Source organism: Molothrus aeneus, chromosome 6 (genome assembly GCF_037042795.1).
Source record: "Molothrus aeneus isolate 106 chromosome 6, BPBGC_Maene_1.0, whole genome shotgun sequence".
In the NCBI taxonomy this organism is placed as follows: Eukaryota; Metazoa; Chordata; class Aves; order Passeriformes; family Icteridae; genus Molothrus; species Molothrus aeneus.
The window spans coordinates 13,181,902-13,203,204 of record NC_089651.1 but is presented as its reverse complement, the minus strand read 5'-3'; the positions used below and the strand labels follow the sequence as shown (position 1 = coordinate 13,203,204).

Genomic DNA, 21,303 nt, shown 5'->3' with positions numbered 1-21,303 from the left:
TTAATAAGAAATGGAGGCTCTGATGCAGCCCCCACTGACCAAATGAGGAATGCAGTATCAGGGAGATCTTCCAGCCCCTGATAAAGTGTCAGTGCTAATTATAGATCTTTACAGCAGCTCCCTGAACTCTGCAGCAATTTAATCTAGGGCTGCTGAAGGCCTTGCTGCACTATCCCTTACCACTGCCATCTTTTTCCTACCAGTGGTATGCCAGAGGCAGATTCATGGGTTTTTCTGTGGTGTTGAGGCTTTTGGATGCAGGAGCTGATAGATCGAAGTAAAACCTTTTCGTTACTTAGGAAGTCTTTGAGCTGAGAGAATTCCCAGTTGCCTTCTTTTTTTTTTTTTTTTCAGGTAATTTAGGGCAAAGTTGCATTATCATTGAGTTAGGCACTGAAAACAATGCCATTTATCTTAGGTGTCCAACTACAGCATAAATCAGAAGTAGAAAACCACTGAGCATTTAAGTGCATAGCTCATGCAGAGCTTTAAAAAGTTGGATTGCTAAAGCAGTGACACTCGTACATGTATAGAAATTGCTGAACCTCCATGGGTAGTTTGAAAAGATAAGAAATACTCTAATTTCTGCATTAAATGTTCACTGCACATAGCTTGTTCATCTCTAGCCACATAATACTAACTCCACTAACAGGTCTATCTCAAATGGAAATGTGTAACAGGGTAATAAATGATACTCAACATCAGATTGCTCATATTAAAATCTTGTTCAAGTCATAGTAAGCCGTTATAACACTACTTAAAACCTAAAGTATGCCTAACCCACAAGCTGAAATTGCCCAGCTTACATCCTGAAAATCTACAGACAACATTAATTTCCCACTATTCCACTTTTATGCCTGTGGCCTCTAACATGTTGCAAATGCTTCTATAAGAAAGGCTAGAAAAACATATCAAATTTCTGTTCTATTCCACTTGCTGACATTCATTAACTGAGGGAGAACATTGAGACATGGTTTTGGAAAGATCTCCTCTCTACCTCCACCCGTTCCAAAGCAATTTATTAAACAGCCAGTAAGAGAAGTGGACACTTGTGGTTTAATGTCAGACCTGTGTTGATCAGTAGCTGGGTGCATGATTTCACTGTTACCTTGCCAAGGGCTTCTTGAGACAGCAGGCAGTGTGAGCATTCCTATCCCCCTGCCATTTTCTTTGCATCCTGGAGTTCAATTGTGAAGTAAAAATTTCATTATGTGCCTCCTGTTTGGATGAATTGTCTTTTTACATGCATAGAGATTCTTGCTTTGTGCATCCCACTTTTCCCATTTCTAAAACACAGGAACACTCTTGGCTGTATTTTGGATGCTGGTACATTTGTTTTACATTCTGTTTAGAAGCCATCATTGGGAGGATGTGCATTAGAGCTGTATACAAAGTGAGTCACTGACACATCATGTACTGTAAAACTTCTTGGTCTGTCAGAGGTTCAGCAGTTTGCCAAAATGTATTCAGCTGCCAGCTCCCTGCCAGAATTCTGTTCCTCAAGCTCTTTGAATACCATGAATAAGATTAGGTTGTATGGCTGCACTCTTCCTCCCAAGGGATTCCCCTTTAAAAAGGGATTACCTGCATGACCTTTGCATAACTCCTGTGTTTTATTTTCCAGTGTCACACTACGGATCACATTGTGTCATCACAATGTCTCATTGAGGAAGGGTATACCAACTCTTAGGGCTTCCATTCAGAAGGAACCCAAAACTTAGAAATGCAAGGAAGACCTTTTCCTGCGGGTCTGCTCCCACCCTCTTGCCTGCAAGGTTTATTTTTCCTCTTTCACAGAATTGGAATGTTCACAGTTACAAACTGACCCTATATAGACTGGGGTGACTATCAGTGTTTGCAATAACCAGCACACTCTGCTGTGCAGGATATCCATTCCATTCAGTCCAAAAGCCACCCATAGTTTATCAGGATGTACTCACTAGCAGGGACAGGCAAAAGGAATGAACTGCAGTATGGGAAATTTGTAGTGCATGTGTGAGTTATCCTACAAGGGAAGGTGATGAACTGTACTCCTTGCTTGGTTTACCAAGTGATTTCCCTCTCTCCCCACCTATGCCATGTTACTGTACTTACTATATGTGCTATAAGAACATAAAGAATCCAGTTAAAAGGGCAAACAAGCACCCAATTTCCTGGTTTTGACCCCACTTAAATTCTCCTAATGTAAAGCTTTTGCTGTGTTAAGGATGCATCTCAGCCCATGTGCCTCTGAATCAGGGACTTCATTACTTAATCACCCTTCAACTGTTTTGAGATCCCAGTGCTGCAGTATTAGGATGCTCTTAGTGTGGTTCAGCCTATGGTTTAGGTAGTGGAAGTCTCTTATCACAAGGCAGAGGGGGGAAATTTTCTTGCAGTGATTGCAGTGTTCTACTCCTTTGTTTCTCCTTTCCTTTTCTCCCTGCTGCTGCTCTTCCCTGTTGCTTAACTTCACCCTGCTTTTGCTCTTGTAGTGTCTCATGAGAAGAGCACCTTCATTGCTGTTGTGTGTCACATCTTAATTAACTAATAGGACAAAACACAATTTCCACATTAGACTTTCCACTAGCATCTCATGCTGTGAAGAGATAGTGTTATTTCACCTCTCTTTGTTATTTTGTGGCTATGTTCTCTATACAGCTGCATTCTTGTTGCTAAATCAGCCTTGGATTTGACTTCACAACTGAGCTAAATGCTGACCGTTTTCCATAAGCAAAATACACAATTTATCACATTTTTGATTGCTTGGACTAGTAGGAATGGAGATAAAATTGAAAACTTCATTGTGAGTTATCAGTCACATTTTTTTTCTTTAATAATTCTATTTTGTAACTGATGACAGAACTCATTTAGGATCAGACCATTTTAGGCTGTGCTTTGATAGAAACCAAAGCAGTTACAGCTCCTGAGATGAAGATCTTTAATAGATTTGAAAGGCAAGAGCTATCTCAGTCTAGCACGTTGCCTCTCCAGTGCAAAGAGGTTCTCAGCAGCTTTAGCTGCAGCTCGCTGCCTGCTCAAGGACAGAAATATTTGAGAAATTCTGCTGTAAAAGCTGCGAAGGCTTTGAAAACAAAAGCTTCCCCTTTTATTAAACTGAAACATTTCACTGTTTGATTTTTCAGCATGACCCCACAAATAGCTGAATCAGATGTTTTAAAGTTCTGTGGATTGTTTGTGGGGACCAGAAGGTTAGAAGGTGAGGAATGGGACAGAACTTCACTCCTGCATAACTCGTCCCTGAAAATGCACTTTGAGTGTATTGCAGGATAAGGAATGAGAATGAGAGAAAGCACAGACAGGAATGTGAAAATCCTATAGTTTAAATGGTGGATTTACAACCAGATAGCTCCAGAGTATATAGCTCTTTCCTTCTTTTTTGGCATCATCCCTTTCAGTTCTCCCAGTGTATAATCATTTGAAATTCCTCTTAAGTCTCTGTTTCTAAACCCTAAGAAGCAGCAAACCTGAGCCTTGCTGTTTGCATTCTTCTGATATCAAAGCCTCCTCTCCCAGCGGGGCCCTTAGCCATAGGAGAGGTTTGAGGGAGGAGGAAGAGATGTTTTTCCTTCTCAGCTGCTGCACCAGATTGGAGGGTGGGGAGGAGAGAGGGATCAGACATAGTTTTTAATATTCAAAATGGAGGCTGGGATGTGGTTGCTGTCTGAGCCTGACATGCTGCTCCTTATCACTGTTCCCCTTAGCTGATGTGACAGTGGGGCTGGAGCTGGGTGGAGGTTGGTACCTGGTGCTGAAGAGTGCCCATCCTCTCAGGGAGTCAGGGAGAGCCTTGGTTAGTCTGTTTCTGCAGAAGCTCATACCCCAGAGATATCTTGTACTACGAAGCTGGCAGTACAAAGATATTTTTGTTTACATTTAAAAACCTGTGTTACAGATTTTCAGGAAGTATTTATTTATTCTTGAAATTAGCTGAGCAGGAGAATTAGCTAAACAGAGATGGATTTAGAGATCAGCACAATGCAGCAAGATTAAAAAAACCCTTTTCATCTGAATTAATGAATTTCAGACTGCTTTTCATAAACTAGTTTTTCAGAAGTCATCTGTGAAGCCTTGTAAAAAGAATTTTTAAAGGTAACTTAATGGGATGGAGAAAAGGTTTAAAATTATCTACAGAAGCTGTTGCAGGAGATATTAAATATTGATTTATCTTGGAGTAAGAATCATACTAAAGAGTGAGGCTTGTAGTCAGATCAATTTATCTGGAATACAAACTATATAGCTGTATTTAGGACAATGTCAACATGAATCTTAAACAAGTAGATGTGAAAGGTTGATCATTTAATTTAAATCAATTGGCTTTCAAAATCTTCAATTAAAAAAGAAATCTGAACAGTTCAAACTGAACTACTCCTAAATGCTTCAGGTGGTTTAAAAATGCTTCATTTAGTCAGTCATGCTGTATCATAATGCTCCTCTGTCCATCTTGTTGTAGCTAGGAACAAAAATATATAGCAGAAGACTTCTCCAAATCTTGAGTTTTTAATACTTCATACTTGAAGTCCCAGTGTAAATAGTTCAAGTAATCTGGCAAATAACACTGCAATTAATTTTCTGCTACTTGCCACTGCTGCTGCACTGCCAAGGTTTTGGTCATAATATAAAAGTTGGCTAAGATTGTTCTTAACCACCTAAAACTGATTATGCTCTGTTTTTAGGCATAAATAGAGATACCAGTATGCCAGCCAGTGGTACTGGCTAAAGCATTTTTCAGTATGTATAACAGTCCATAGGTCTCCAGTAGGAAAACCTTTATCCAAACGTGACATTAAAGCAGGATGTCTCAGATAATTTAAGTGTTACGTTTGCTTTTGTTTGTACTGTTTTCTTTAAACATATTCATTAGAAAAGAGCAGAGCCCTTAATGTTCCATGACTGAAAAATACATCAAGCAGATTTATGGCAGGGGCAGTGTGGCATAACAGCCAGTGGACTGGCCTAATGTGCAGAAGTCCTGGGTTCAGCTCTCAGCTTAATCATTGACTTTCTGGGTAACCAGAAGATAATAATTTCCCCTCTCTGTGCCTGAAGATTCAGTTAACAACCTCCATTTTAGAATTATTTGGGTATTACTAATGAGCAGTGGTAAGCTTTGCAATTGTCTACATATATCATAGTAAAAAGCTCCAAAATACTGATTGCTTCCCCAGAACAATATTGTTCTCTTTCCTGTGAGACAGAGCTATAAAACATGATCACAGTTATAAAGTATACAAGTATACAAAGGAGTAAGGAAAGTATGAGGCAGGAAATTCCCTCTTACAGATTGTATTTATCCACAGAACAGCAAAGAATCTTCCACTGGAATGAGGAGCTGGAATGTTCCTTTAGTGAATTGCATGAACTTTTCCATATATGTCAACTCGAGTGGGAGAATAAGGATAAGGGAAAAGAGAGGAAAAAGTGCATTTTGAATGCAGAGAGATGCAGCAGGATCCAGCTTATGTTTATACTGAAGATGAGGTCAAAAATAAGTCTTAAGTGGAACATAAGTGGCTAATTTGTGGGTGAAACCACTACTTTTGAAACACCCATTCAAGGTTGGTTGTTAAGGTATAAAAGCATTTTCTAAATTGCATTGTTGCCTGGAGCAGAAGAGTACTTAATAAATATCTTATCTGGGAAACTTGAGACAAATTTTTCTCAATAAAAAACAAAGGAAGGTTTATAAAATCATTCTACTTTTAATGAAAAGCTAGAGAATGGATTTGTGCCAGTGGCATTAGCTATAGACTAGCAGTTTTCTCTTTGTATATTGCAGCAGTAAAAACACATTATTTTTTTCCACCCATACATAGGTAATCCTTTTGCATTTAGGATGGTTTCAGGTGCAAGAGTTCCTGGATTCTGCATGGAAAAAATTGCATAGCTTTCAGTTATCCTTTTAAAGTCCTCTGTCATTATTTTGATTCATAATTCCTTCATGGAAGAGCTACTCCTTCCAAGACATGTAAATCTCTCCATATTTGCCTGCATTTGCCTGTCAGATATCACAAAGAAAGACTTTATCCTAGTTTTCAGTTGCCTTTTGCTTTTTTGGGGTTTTTTTTTGGTTTGGTGAATGAGCAACCTGGTCAAGTGGAAGGTATCCCTGCCCATGGCAGGAGTGCTAGAACTAGAACTAGATAATCTTTATGGTCCCTTCAACACAAACCATTCTCTGACTCTGTGAATTCATAGCCTTCATAAATCTATTTTGGGCTGCTTTTGCCTTGATCATAAGTTTTAAAAACATAAATGCTGAATAACTTAGTTCTGATTGTGTTAGGGAGTTCAGTCAGTAAAAATAGCAATTTCACAGATGCAGAGTTATTCTTTCACTTCAGCCAGGACATTGCTTATGCAAGGTCTTGTCTGCTCCTTACAGGACTGAGTTCTTGGCTTTCTATTGTTTTATTCCTAAACAAGAATAATTCTTTGTGCCAGAAGGTCTTCAACCTACCTGTCTCAGAGGAAAAAAAAAGAAGGATCAGTAAGAAGGATAAAGCGTCCTTTTGAGCCTGGAAAAAGCCTGTTTAATTCTTATTCTCAGATTCTGTGTACATATAAGAACTCCACACTTTGGCCCTGATTCAGCCAAGTGCATTTAGTCCATTCTTCATATGCTCCCCTGGAGTTAAGTACTGATTATCCGTGTCCTTGAGGCCTCTGTTGGACTGGAGTGGAAGTATTTGGCACCTTACAAGATTAAGGTCTATATGAGGCTGCAAGAATTTGCAACTCACTGTTTTATTTCTTTATTTTTTGTTTGGTTGTTTGTTTTTTTTTTTTCTTTTCCCAGTTGCATGAGGATTAAAGACAGGAGCTAGTTGAGGGGTACATTTATATTATCACAGGCATTACGTACATCTTACTTGATATTGTAATCATGCAAACAGTAATCTTGCCTTCTTGACATAAACAGTAAGCAGCACTTTTTCCTGAGGCTGAAATAATCACAGAAAAAACATGGCAGTGATGGAGGTATAAGAGACAAAACACTGCATAATGATGTTATTATCATTGTTCCATTGTCACCCATCCTTACACCTTAGTGATATGATCCTTTTCTCTCTGAAGATAACAAAAGAGGCCCGAGTATAAACAGAGCAATATGTAAGCAGCAATCATAAAATGCAACCTGGAAAACTGTGCTTAAAATTCTACCAAATCATCTTGATAAATACAGAAAAAGCCTACTTAATCTTTGTATGCATGGTATGCAATTATATATTTACATCCAGCACAAGGCAAGGCATATACTTGAAAACAGTAGCATTTGGTGGGATTTTGCTAACTGCCTTGATTGCATTTCTAATTCTAAATATGAATATGAACATTTAAGCCCAAGTGTCTTTTGCATCTCCAATTTAAACTGCTTCAGGTGTCTTCCTGAACACGGGATGGAACGGGCATGTCTGGAGGCTTGTGTTGTTTATAGAGGTAAAAAAAGGGGTGGGTACCCCCAGTGACTCATTTGTGGTGTCTGGGGTTGGGTATCTGTACTGCCAAAGCCCCTGCAGGATTTGCTGTAATGGAGATATTCAAACCTACACCTACAATATACAATACTATTCACGTTCAAAGGTTGCTGTAACAAAATGCAACAAATTTTAGTTCCTTACTTGAAAAAATACTGGCAAATAGACTATTTGAAGTATTTGCTTTTATACCTTTATAACTACTAGCCATGTGTCAGGTAGGAAATTTGCATTGATTGAGATTTGATAATTGATTATTGCATCATGTAGTCAATGTTTATCAAAGTTTTTCCAGTATTACCTATAAGTGTCCAAAGCTCTCACATGTGCCTGTCATAAGGAATAGCTGAAACAATGGAATGGGAGTGTTTATGTGAATATAATCTGTCTTTCTCATAGCTTTTATAGGTTTAATTTTAAACTTCTAAACGTCCATTTATATGTGCTTCAGTTTGCATTTTATTCACAAAAGAACATCAGATTGCTTCTGAAGATGTTTGACCAGTGACATTGTGTGCACATCTGTCTGGATCTGTGTTTTCTGGATTTTTTAAAAGAGCTTTATTGTCCCAACTCCATGTGTGGATAGTAGCTGAAAGCAACAGCTTTGTGCTGTTGAGGTTTGCAGAACACCGCAATGAAATTGAAATTGGTGACTTCTTTCTCCCTTTTATTTTTCCATTCCAAAAAATTGCTGTGCTGAACCTAGAATAGTTTTGCTGCTTGTTTCACTGCTGTGGCTTCCTTCTAAAACTGGGTTTTCAGCCTGGAATATATTAGTAGGTGATTAAGAGAGAGAGATTCAGAGTTTTGAGCTAGTCACCAAATCCTGTTCTGATTCTAATGCGTGAGAATAGCTTCAATGAAATTTAGTCACAAGCATAAAAATCTGGGGAAACATGCAGATATATGTACAGAGTTATGAAATTGTCTAAATTTGGTAAAAACATTTTTGTTCACTTTTTTGGCATTTAAATGGCTCCATTTTAAAATACTTGTTGAAAATGAGGCCATAACAGACAAGGTCCAACCACCTGCTAAATTAAACTTAAATATACATTTACATTTATTCCTTTGTAACATTTAGCCTAAGAAAAACCCCTTCGTTTTGCCATATCCTTGCACTTTTATTCTTGTAAATCAAATGTTAGAAATTTAAATGAACATTCCAAAGGTCCATGAGTAGCTATTGAATTCTTTCCCTTAGTCGCTTTACAGCACAGAAAAAAAACAAACCACAGTCCTGCTATTTCCTAGTAGAAGTGGATGTCAATCATAATTTGTGTTTATTTTTGTCTGTCTCTCAAAAATGCACATGTATGTGTTTAATTCGAAGAAAATATTGGGGTATTTTTTAATGGTTGCGTTCAGATTCCTTCTAATTACAAGGTAGATTATAGATTTGATCTATACCATTTACCAGCTCTTCCTTAAATTTAGCAATGTTACAAAAGAAACTTGTCTCCCTAGAAGGCTCCCAATTAATAATCTGTGGAGTTGGTCAGGAGGGAAGGGAACAGCAGAGAAGTCAAGGGAATTTCTCTTTGACACAAGAGTTGAACAGCTTACACTCTGGAGCACGAGATTTGATTACCTTAGCATGTGCTACTACAAATGTTATTAACAGTCATAAAATTATCCTGCTTTTTTAGAAACAAGTGACAGACCAAGCTTTGGACTCTTTCTGACCCCTGGCAAATTCTCCAGCATTCATAGAGAATTATGCAGAGTGTAAAGTAGTAGCTCCTCTTGTTTGCTTTTCATTTACCAGCTGCTAATTTAATTGATTGTCCCTTTGTTTTTTAAGGACTAATTTCTCCTCAGTCTGTGGTGGAATTTCACAGTTTGTGTGATTTTTTTTTTTCCCTTTTAATCTTTACCTTTTATGTCATTTTACTGTAGGCTGCTGCTTGAACTTGCTGCTGAAACAAAGAGTTAATCACAATGGTCTGAGATGCTGCCATGCATCATGCCTTTGTACATGAATAAAACGTTGGAAACCGCATGAAAGCAGTAGTTGGGTTACCACACAACTGGATATGCTTAAGTCTAAACGCTTCATAACTCTAACTACTGGGGAGTTGCAAACTTATAAATAACCTTGCAATTGGTTAAAACCATATTAAAACCATATGAACAAAGACATAAAGCATTTGGTTAAGGGGGCTCAGTAAATGCAGTAATCCTGTTGAAAGTAATCTAACCAGGGCAGATCCATAGCTTAGGAGTGCCTGTAAAGCATGGCAATAGTTATGGAGATGACAATATTTCATGTGCAGGAGGGCATAGTATTCTCTGTAGGTGGAAATATTTGCTATCAGTTGGTTTTTTTTTTTCCCTTTTAAAAAATAGTTTTGAATTGACAGACTTCCTACTAAAAGCAGGCTTCCATACACTGAAGTCTATAGACATCTTAGCATCTGCTGAATGCTCCTGATAATCAGAGAATTCATTTAAATCCTTCTTATTTATGTTCAAGATCAAGATGGCTACTGCTCACACTAGCTGAGAAGAAGCTCTTGGAACTCTGATCCTTAAAATTAGGCTTCCAAAATAATTAGCTGAAGACAGTGTTTACAAGTTGGCTATATACATTGGCATTTACTTATCTGGGGAATTATTTTTTTTTTGTTTAGCCCACTGGTTTCTAGACTAGATTTGTTTCTAGACACTTTAAATTTTGATGAAATTGCAATTCTCAATTTTGCCTCCAGAACCTGGTTCTTGAAAGATGTCTCATAATGTGACAATCACTGTTAAATTCTGTTTCTGACCAACTTTGGAGTATTTTCTGCTTGTGATGGTCCTGCCCATGTCATATTGTCACATGGAAGCCAGCTGAGGCTTGCCAGGCAGGCAAAGAAATTTTACTGTAAATTCCCTGTTATCTGCTTTTAACCTCTTACTTTTCAGTTATGCTTTGATATGGAAGAATATATTTGAAAGGAGACCTAGTGGCTTCTCTCTCCCCACAACTTTTCAAGCAAGCTGTTTGCTTTGAGGCACTGCAATGTGATGCAAATCTGTAGTCTGTCGCAGGGATGCTGGTCCATGCTGTATGTTCAGCATGCAAAGATATTGCTGGAACAGTTTATGAACAGCATAGAGGCCCCCAAAACCTGGAAGCAGCAGTATGTCAGGGTGAAAAACCACTCACTGTGCCCCTCTTGGTCCCTGAGATCATTGAATTCAGGAGTTTCACTTACAGAAAAAATAAAGGGCAGGTTGTGTCAACATCATAGGTGTCAGCATATCCTTCAGTCCTAAAACCTGTAAATCCTTGGAAAAGGTACCCCTTTTATCTTGTACTATCTTAAAATAACAGCATTCCTACAATAAGTTTGCCTGCTTTGCTAATTTAATTTCTGGTTTTTGGAGCAGCTCCCAGTGCTGTGATATTGAAAATGAGTCCTAGGCATTCACCGCAGTTCTGCAAAACCAAGGGCCATGCTTTCAATTGTAACAATAGTGCCACTATTGTGTTTATCTCCTCTGCCATCCAAAGAATTCCAGGAGTTGCATGCCTGCACACCAGTGGGATGATTGACATTGTTGTAATAAGGTTAATGTTTAAACTTCCCACCCATAATAACTAAAATATCCAGAGATAAGGCTGAAAGTCAATTTGTAATTATCCCTGCTGTGCCAAGCCATTGCAAAAGATTCTAAGTGGAAGGTAATTTAACTTTTCAGTCCCAGCTGTTAAAAAGTAGTAAGAAGAAGGTTGAAAAGCTTGGGGCATTTGTATCTTTAGTTTCCAGGGAGGAGGAAAAAAAGGAGTTGTAATTCCTCCTCATTCAAACTGGGAATAATTTTCTCTGTGTTCTACTGAAAATGTCCTTTTTATGTTTTGAATACATTAAGTTGTTTGCTGGTTGTTTACTGTCCATGGTACATGAAGGGAATAGATCATAGTTGGGAAATAAGCTACTAGAACATTTAGTATAGAATAATTCAATTGAAATACATTTCATACATAAAGACAACATGTGATAATTATTTGTAGTTATTCTAACTAAAGCACTGTCCTCAGAAGAAATAATATCCCTTCAGTCAAATGTTCTGTGGCTTCTGTGAATGACCCATATTAATTCGATTTCTAGAAACTGCCTCTTTAAATTGATGTTGGGTAACTGCTTCCATGCTAGACTATTGAAATAAAGGTATTACATCATTGTCCAAACACGTCTGCTTCAATAAAAGTATTTGTTTGCAAAAAAAGATATATATTTTAAATCTTTTACACAACCATCAGCATGCATGCCATTTTCCATTTCAGGCTAAGCATACATTTCAGATGTGGAAAAAGCAAGCATGTTGAAATAATTTGAGGCATGGGTATAGTCAGATCAGTTTTGGTAATCCAGAAGGGAGGGGTGCCCAGTGTATTATTACGTTTCATATATTATTTTTCAAGAGATGGATGCAATCAGTCATCTTCTCGCATATGGTTTGAAAAAAAAATTGTCTAGCTGGCAAGTAAACTGTTATTTAAGTACACAATCCACAGTACTACAGAAACAGTTTTGCCAAACTTGTCCAAGTATTCTCACATCCTTAAAGATGGTATAAATATCATTTATGGCAAGCAGTTTACTTCAGACTATATGGAATGCCTTCCTGCTCCCCTGATCTAAGTGTCCCAGTTTGCATTATGGCCTTTATTGCTTCTGTTTGATGGAGTGATCAGTAAAAATTTAATGACACTATAAAATAATAAAAATGTCATTAATTTACCACGGATCCTGGATGCAGTGGTTGTAAAGTTACATTAATAAACAGAATATTTTTTACAACAAAAAGCATTGTTACATGGGAACGTATAAATAACACACATAAATTTAAGAGCAATTTTACTGTTAGCACACACATTATTATGGAATAGCCAATAAGTGTATAAAACATAGTATATAAAATTTTATGAAAATATACTGTGCACATCAAAAATTCAGCTTTTATCTAAGTGCAGAGAAAAGCCATTATTGTGTGCTTACTGTTTCATTGCTGTTCTTTCGCAAGATCACAATTTTATATTTGTTTCTAGTCATTTGAAGTTTGCAGCCTTTTCCGAGGCAGGGGCTAAGGCTTCCTTTTGCTTTGCTCCCTGCTTCACTGAATCATTCTTTTTACCTTCCACACGTGAAGAAAGAATTGATACTTTCTGGCAGAACGTGATGGGAAAAGTTGCTAATTTAATGCAAAGCTAAAAATAATGCCAAAGGGGTTGCAAGGCTTGCTTGGCGACACTGGAAATAAGGGATAACTATCTAGCAGTCTATCTGTCATCACTGGGGCTGCTCCATCACTGACTGTGATAATATGTGAATATGATGGATGCCACAGCCTTGTGGCTCATAACATTTAACATTCATCAGCTCTCACTAACGGGGGCTTTATAATTTAAATATCTTTATTTAATATGCAACATCTACCTCATACATCATAATTTCAAAGCACTTAGAGAACCAACAGTCCTGCAAGACAGTTGAGCAGACTTTAATTTTTTCAATAACTTTTACGTTTTCTGCATGTTTGTGACTGACAACGCATAAATAAGTGCCTAATCATATCACAGAATGGAAAATTAAGGTTTGGCTGCTAAGAAGGTTCTTTTTTCTCTTCTTTTTCTCATTTTGAAGAAAGGATTATTTTTACTACGTGTTCAAAGTATAAAGAAGCACAAAGGATCTGATTTGTGTTGGGAAGTGCTTTCAGTTTCCTTATGCAAACTCCAACTGACTGTGTTGATCTTGTCGCGAGAAAGTGTTGTCAGTGTCATATTCTAAAAAATTTTTGCTAAGATTTAAATGGAAAAACTTAAAGTAACTATACATTACAAGCTCCGTAGCCAGCACAAAAATAAGAAAAAAAAATCTGTTCAAAATAGGGGTCAAAAGTGCCTTTCACAGGGGAGAAAACACCTGCACCTATCCATAGCAATGCACTTTATAACAAACTCACCAAAATTTTCTGCTGATGGAGGTTAGGCAGGCAGCAATATTTGCAGTAACTGATGTACATGTGTGCAGATGTGATGCATGTGTAGGTAACATATTTGTTCGTGCAGCTATGTAAAACCATTTATTTTTAATGAAGGGATGTCATTTTTTTTTAAATCTAGGAGTATGAAGTAGAAAATCAATCTTCTTCTTAGTCATATTAGGGGAAACGTGTTCTTTTGAAAGATTTTTAGTCTATTTTCTCTAGGATGAGTTCAAGATGGGGGCAAAGACAAATCCCACTGAAAAGGATTCGAGTTTGGTGGGACAAATTTCTTCTCTTATTATAAATGTTACATGAATTTGTTGTGTTTCATGGAATTGTAAAGGCATCTACTAGATAAAAGCACTTTTAGTATTGAGGAAGATTTTCCTATTTTTAAAAGTCCTCTGAATTTGTGTAAAACCAGTGCAAATATTGAACAATTTTTATTATCGCTGTGATGATTATTTTCAGTAAAAATAGCAAGAAAAGGAATGAATTTAAAAGGCATTTCAAAGACCTAAATATATCTATCTTGCTTGTTAAAGCATCTCATGAATTAGGAGGGGGTTATAAAATAACGATAAATACAGCTCCTTTGTTTGACAAGAGCAGGTATTTTTATGGCATAAGTGCTTTCATTTTAGTGATTCTGAACCTTATCATACAATTTTCCCTTTTCTCCTTCCATGTCAAAATATTGATGTTCTTACAGAAACTTTTTCTTTTTTTCTTTTTTTTTCCAGTTTTCCTTTTCTTTCTTTTCCTTTTTTTTTGTAAGAGAATATTTTCTGGTAAAATCAAAGAGAATGAATGACTAGAAAGATATTCTAAATGTGCATATTGATATGTAGCTGGATCTGTTGATTTTTATAGAAGAAAGGTATTTCTCCTTTTTCTGAAACACACTTAAAGGCTGTTCTTCCAAGAATACTGCAGGTGCTGTATTAACATCCTTTAAAAAAAAGCTTTTAGTGCAAATATTTTGAAAGAGAAAATAAATGTGCCAAAAGCTGTTTTCTTAGCACTGATCTTTGTTTTTATCTCAACTGCAAATCAGCCCTTTGCAATGGAACACAGTATCGTTGATAAACTTATTTTTCATTCTCTCTACCAGTAAGACAGATCCCATCCTGATGAATCAGGTGTATTGTTACATTGCAGAACAGTTTTCAGCAAAATATTGGGCCTCTAGTATTATAGTGCCTTTCTACAGTCAAATTTTATTTGTAACTCTTTCTCTTCTCTTGAGTTCCTTTGTGTATATAAGCTCCTTCATCAACCATGGTTTTTACAGAAGAATACAAGTGAAGTAATTAACCAAATATAAAATGCAGAGTTATTTTGTCTGACAACTGGGAGATTCTGAGGAACTTTTAGAAATGCATTTAGTACCTGAAATGCCTCAGCTGCATGTTCTGGCAAATCCAGTGTCAGACTGAGCTTTCTTTTCCTCTGCAAATTAAACAGAGAATAATTTTAAAAATCCATGGCTGAAGGAACCAAAAGCATGAGGAATCAAAACATTCCTACCTTTTCCTGATGGGGTTTCATGGCTGAAACACAATGACAATAGAAAAATAATAATATTGGAAAGCAGGAGTAGTTAGAGGTGGAGCAAATGAGGAGTCAAGGCCGTGTTTTGTCCTGAAGAACATTTCCAAGTTTCTACCATCTTTTGGGAGAGATTCTCCCAATGTTTTCTCGTGTCTTGTATGCACAGCACAGAACTAGGTCATTGAACAATAGACTGAACAGCAGTCAGCACTCTACTTCTGCATAATGCATTAAGTATAACATGGAGAAACTGCTCGTGGAGCTGAAAGCTGGTATTTCACGTCTCTAAATTCAAGCTGACATGACATTTAATATTGTTTCATAGTAATGAACAACAAGGTCTCATTCATTCACAAGTACAACATAATGCCAAGTTTAATCTGAAGAGGTAACAACAAGGCAAGAGGGAAAACATGCTATGTTCCTTCAAATGAGAACGCTAAATTAATGATAACCATTGAACACTCTGCCACTGATACACAGCACTACAGAGACCACTATTGAGAGACAATATTACACTGCCTTTACAGTGCCCTTGTCTAGGAGTGAGTGAGGAACGGGGTTCACATATAAAATACCTTTCAGTTTCCAATTTCTGGTTCCAGGTTTCCTATGGAGATCTCCTGCTCTCAAAAGCTTTCTGTTTTTCTGGGAGTGGGCATTCTTTTTCCTTTTTTTCTTTTTTCCTTTTTTGTCTTCTTAAGTTCCCTATTCACTGAGGTGCAACTTAAATTTCTAGACAAAATAATATTGGTTCTGTCCTCTATTATTCCTTCCTTCAAATATTTGTCTTTGAAAATCTCTGCATAAAATTCAGACTAGTGTTTTCACAGAGGTATGAATGCAAACTTAAATCTCAGAGTGGGGGGAAAAGTGCTTTTTCTTCATTAAAATACCAGTGCATTTTAATACAAACTCTTCTTTCAGCTTCTGAATTTTCATGTTTCCCAAATGCCGATTGTCTTTTTCAGTTGAAGTTGGAAAATAAGCGGAAAGGCAAAGTGAGCAGCATCGATCAGCACTGTGTGCTGCCAAGAGTGTTTTGTATTTGCATGTACAATCGTTTATGCATTATGGCACTGCAGATCAAAATAATCTCAAAGTTTCTGTATATGTTTCACATTTAAAACTGATTTTCATAAATGCAAACATTCAGAATCTGTAAAAAAAAAAAATAGAAAAAAAATTGTCCTTGAGCTAAAATTCTAATTAGATGCATTCATTATTTGTTCAGATTTAAAAAATAAGGCATGTATCGATGCATACCCATATGCACTGGCATATAATGAGAACTATCCTATATGGAGCATTAAGAGTCCTTCTGTTCTTTTCCAGGAAAGAACAAGGTTTGAAAATTTAGGCCCACAGTTAACAGGGAAACCCAATGAAGATGGAAAAATTGGCCCCGGTGTCATCGATCTTACAAGGCCAGAAGATGCAGAAGGTGAGTTGCAATTTTGACCATGGGTTATTGAACACTGCACCACAGGCTGATGTGGCTGAAATACTGCCAGTGTCATAAGTACTGCCTGTGTTGCATTCCAGGGTAACACTTGATCGATTTCTGTCTGAATTTGTGAGATTTCAGTGGGTCCATAACAAAGTGTGGAGACGTGAAGAGGACTCTGTAGCCCTCTAAGCCCTTCTGCAACACAACTGTCTTTTTCCCCAAGCAGCTGCCAAATAAGTGTTTGCATTTTATACTCTTACTAAAATTTTAGGAGATATTGAGAAAATTATCTCAGGAAGGATATGTATCCCCTATTTTTTTAGTGTTTAGCAGCTTTGAAGAAGGTTAGAGCATTTTCAGGAATCTACCCATCGTGCATCACCTATTCAAGATTTAGCAAGCAGAATTCTATTCATAGGCAGCTATCAAATGATAATGGAAAAATGCTTCACATTTTCTGTATGAAAAGATCTTTTTCATTATGTAAGCCTTCAGAGCACTCATTTCAGCGAGAGTTTTATATAAATATCTATATGTTTCAAGCCCCAGGTGGAAGTCAGTGTTTTTCAGGACTGAGCTGAGTCTCTAGCAGGATTACCATGCATGCTCTAGAAGTGGATGTCACTGGGATCCTCTCTATCCTAGGACACACGGATAATGTACTCTTCAGATAGAACATTATGCAGGATTTTGCCCCCTCAATTTACTTCTGCTTGAGAATTATTTTACCCTTTTTAAACTGGTAGAATTCTAGTTATGGCATAAGAAGCTTAAAACACTACTGAATTTTTCCATTAACATCCAAACATCTGACAAATCCAAAATCTGTTTTTTTTCTTGGATCAAAAGAATAGGACCAGTGAACTTTAGGGAGCTATTATTTATGAGCTTCATTTATTCATCCTTAATACAATTTGATTGGCCACTGTTGTATCATCTGTAAACAGAAAAATAACAAACAGAAGGTAGGCAAAAAATAACATTCAGACAGGTGTTTTGCAACAATTATTTTTTTTTTAGAAAAAAGGAATCAGGTGATACATGGACTTTCCAAAGCACTTTTTGACCAATCAGTTATTTTTAAGGTGCTTTATAAAGAAGCAGTTATCCAGCAGCAATATTTCATATTTCAACATGTTGAAGAATATTTTTTTTGGTCAGTTTGGGTGAAATTTGCAAGGGGATACTTACAGATACACAGTGACTGGTTTAGATGGCATCAGGCCTCTGACCCCATTGTTGGTTTAGCTAATTTCCTTCAATTCATCCATTCTCTTCCTAGTGCCCTTAATTTAGTGTCTTGATACCCCTTGTGGCATTGGCAGCCTCCTCTGTTACTGGATAGTGCAGAGAGGAGCTTTGCCACATGTAACCCAAGCTACAGTGATGTGTGCCAGTTTAAGGACAGTGTGCATGTCTTCCTGGAGCTGCTGGGAGGGGCACTTTGAGGCATGGGGCCTTGCCACATTAGAAATCCGAGTTCATGAATGGATTCAGATTTCCAGAATTTGTTTAGCAGCCAAGAGGTATCTCTGGAAAAGAGAGGCTGGGTGCATGGCAGTGCTGAGCTGAAAAAAAACATTGGCAGGAGTTCTAAACTGAGCTGCTTATTTGTCCTTCTCATTGTAGACAAGGTGAAGTTAGATGTTAGCTGGATGAAAGAAAAATACATTCAAAATATAACCTGAGTTTTGCCCCTTATATTTGGCAAGCAGTCTAAGAGAATGGCACTTCTAGCCTAACATAATTTACAGCGGAATTGATTGCAGACAGTGCTGCTGAAATATCAGGAGGTAAACTGTGGTCTCTGATATCCTGTAGCATGCTCCAGACTCTGCCCAGCTTCTAATTATTGTGAAACTATTACAGATCTTTCTAGGTTTGTCAAAATTTTTTATACGTCTTCCCATTATTTTGTGCTTCCAAACTTCAGCCCTGGGTTACTATGAAACTTGGAAGCTTATTCTTTAGAATCATCGAATCATTTAGTTTGGAAAAGACCCTTAGGATCATCAAGTCCAACCTGGCATTGCCAGGTCCACCATAGATCCATGTCCCAGAGTGCTACATCTTTTAAATACCTTTAAAAGGGGTGGTGACTCAGACTTTTCCCTGGGCAGCATGGTCCAAAGCTTGACAACTCTTTCGATGAAGAGTTTAAACCTCCCCTGGCACGACTTGAGGCCTTTTCCTCTTGTCCTATCACTTCTTCCTTGCAAAAACAATACAGACCCCCATGTCTCCTTTCATGTTGTTGTACAGAGTGATAAGGTCCTCCTGAGCCTCCTTTCCTCCAGGCGGAACAGCCTCAGCTCCATCAGCCTCTCCTCATCAGACTTGTGCTCCAGACCTTTCACCAGCTTTGTTTCTCTTCTTTCACCCCCTTTAAGAATGCCTTGCTGCATTTCATTGTGTTGCCACAGTCACAATCTCAGAATGTCAATGGTTCCTAATAGGCACAGTCATGTTCTTCAAAGGCTTCATGTGTTTCACACCTTCCTTTCTGTATTGTCATTTTTACTTTAAGTCTTCCCCCCCCCTCCTTTTGAATGCAGGTTGCTGTAGAAATCTTTAGCTAATATTTTTGTACTTTATGTGTGCTTTTACACATATAAAACAAGGAATAAAGATTTCTGAAGTGACCTATTGATGGCCAACTTTTGATGCCCTGTCTTTTCTTGTCAGAAGTTTATCCAGATCTCTAAGGCCCAGGTGCAGTTGTGACAGAGTGAGTGGATGGATGTTAGATCTGCCTGGTGATTTTACTCTCATCACCAGAATTTTAGGACTTCAGAGTTATTAAATTGACTACATTTAGGGAAGATATTAACAATTTGCAGAATGTTCTTTTAAAAGGGTGGTGGGGGCAGGTGTAAGGGTGGGGCAGTGGTGTAGCAGACTTTTTCCAGTGCTAAGGATTCCAAATTTAATCCCACTGCTGGCCATAAACTGGGGGAAATGGAGTTTGGGTTTTACTCTAATCCCCCAGTGGTCTAGAGCAAAGGGGCTGTGGAAGTGCAGTTCCACTCCCTGCCTACCTGCACGCCCACATTTCCATAGGACACCAAAGTGTGCAGAGTCACGGTGCATGTCTGTCCATCCCAGCAGGCATTTGAGATAGACCAGATCTGGGAAGTGCTCCTGATTCCCATCGTTTTGACACAACATTTAAGGTTCATGTAATTTGTCAGCAGACATATCAGCAGACTTCTGTTTATGGAATGACTTTGTAACAGGATCTAGCAATGATTTCTCTCTACTCCTTACATCTTTTCTATAACATATGGCTCTGATCTGGGTCTGACATGATCAGAGTCATGTTTTCCTGTAATTTTAGGAGTGCTTGTGGTACTGGGTCATTGACCAGAAGTTGAAGCTACAGGTTTTGTTTGGTTTTTTTTTTTTTTTTTTTGAGTCATGAATTATAAGTATTGAAATTCTTTAAACTTGGAAATTAGATAAATATGAAATAGTATAGAATGATTTTCTTTTTAGCTTGTTGTCCATGCCCAGTGTGTGAAAACCTTTTTAAGATTAATTAAAGGTAAGATTTAATTAATGGTAGCTAGTTGTATTTTCAGAGATACAAAGTTGTCTTCAAAGTTTATATTGCTCATAATGAGCTCGCAGTCATCTGAATCAAGGCCTGAATTAGGAAGAGTTTTATATTAAATATGACATAAACCAATATTTCTATTACTTCTTAGCCATCAGCAAGACTGAGCTAACTATATTAAAAATCATGCTCAAACTGTATTTAAAACATTGCCACTAACTGTGACACCATTGATGACTAATCCACAGCTGTTAGACTTGTATCATTACCTGAAATCCCAGTTGCCATGTTAAAATATATGATACATTTGTGGTTAGCAAATTTCAAAAACATGATTTCAAAGCCTCATAAACATCTGGTGACTGGTATCCAAAATTAGAAACAGCAGCCAGTTGTTTAGTTCTCTAAACAAGGATTTTTTTTTCCCCTGAAACATTAACACTTTAAAGGAAACATAATTCTTTCTGTAGCTGGCTTCATAATTTTGAACATTTGAGGTTGTCAGTGCTGAAATATAGACAGGGATGGACACACCAAGGCACACTATTTAGCATTCTAAATACTAAAGCATCTAGTTCTCAGTTATTGAGAACATTGGATGATGTGAATAAGATTTTTTGGTTCGAGTTCTAGAAGAAGATTTTCCTTTCACAGATGCTCACTTTTGGGTGATGGTGCTGCTTCTTTTGAATTGTAAAATGTGCTCAATGTCAATGGATCCTTCTAGTTTTGCAGATGTGGTCAAATTCTTGGAAATTTGTAGGAAGTGTGTTAAGGTTTTGTTTTCTAGTAGATAGAAATCTGCAGGGTAGACCTAACCTTTCTGTTGACAATTACTGATTTTCCCTTAGCTCAGGTTGCATTGTGGTTTCCTTCAGCAGTTGTATTCAGGGATTCAAATTCCATCAATTTCCATCAATTTCCATCGGGTCCAAAGACCTGATCTTCATTTTCTACCAAAGAATTGGATCTATTAAAATATAATTTTCTTGATTGGATCTTAGTCTCAGAGTAAAAACATCTTAATGTTATTGTTTTGCCCCTATCTCACTGCGAGATTTTGTAAAAGAGAAAAAACTTACCTGTAGCTGGTTTTCTTTAGTAAAAATATAATGCATGGCAAAACAAAATTAATTTTTAGAAGGCAAATAGAAATAGATGAAAATGCCTTATTAGTGCTTAACATTTAGTTCCCTCCCTGGTAAGAGGGCAGACATCATGCCCAGTGTTTTGCACACCCGTTAGGTGTATTATTAAAGGAGCACCTCTACCATATGCTC

At 37.4% G+C, this 21,303-nt stretch overlaps 1 protein-coding gene across 2 annotated transcripts in view; it reads left to right on the top strand.

Annotated features, from left to right (window-relative positions):
• Positions 1-21,303, top strand: part of SOX6 (SRY-box transcription factor 6) — a 359,140-nt gene that overhangs the window by 317,393 nt on the left and 20,444 nt on the right. For both annotated transcript variants that reach the window (XM_066551989.1, XM_066551990.1), the window contains one exon: positions 16,353-16,461. In XM_066551989.1, the coding sequence (XP_066408086.1) occupies positions 16,353-16,461 (109 nt within the window). The remainder of the gene's footprint in view (positions 1-16,352; positions 16,462-21,303) is intronic.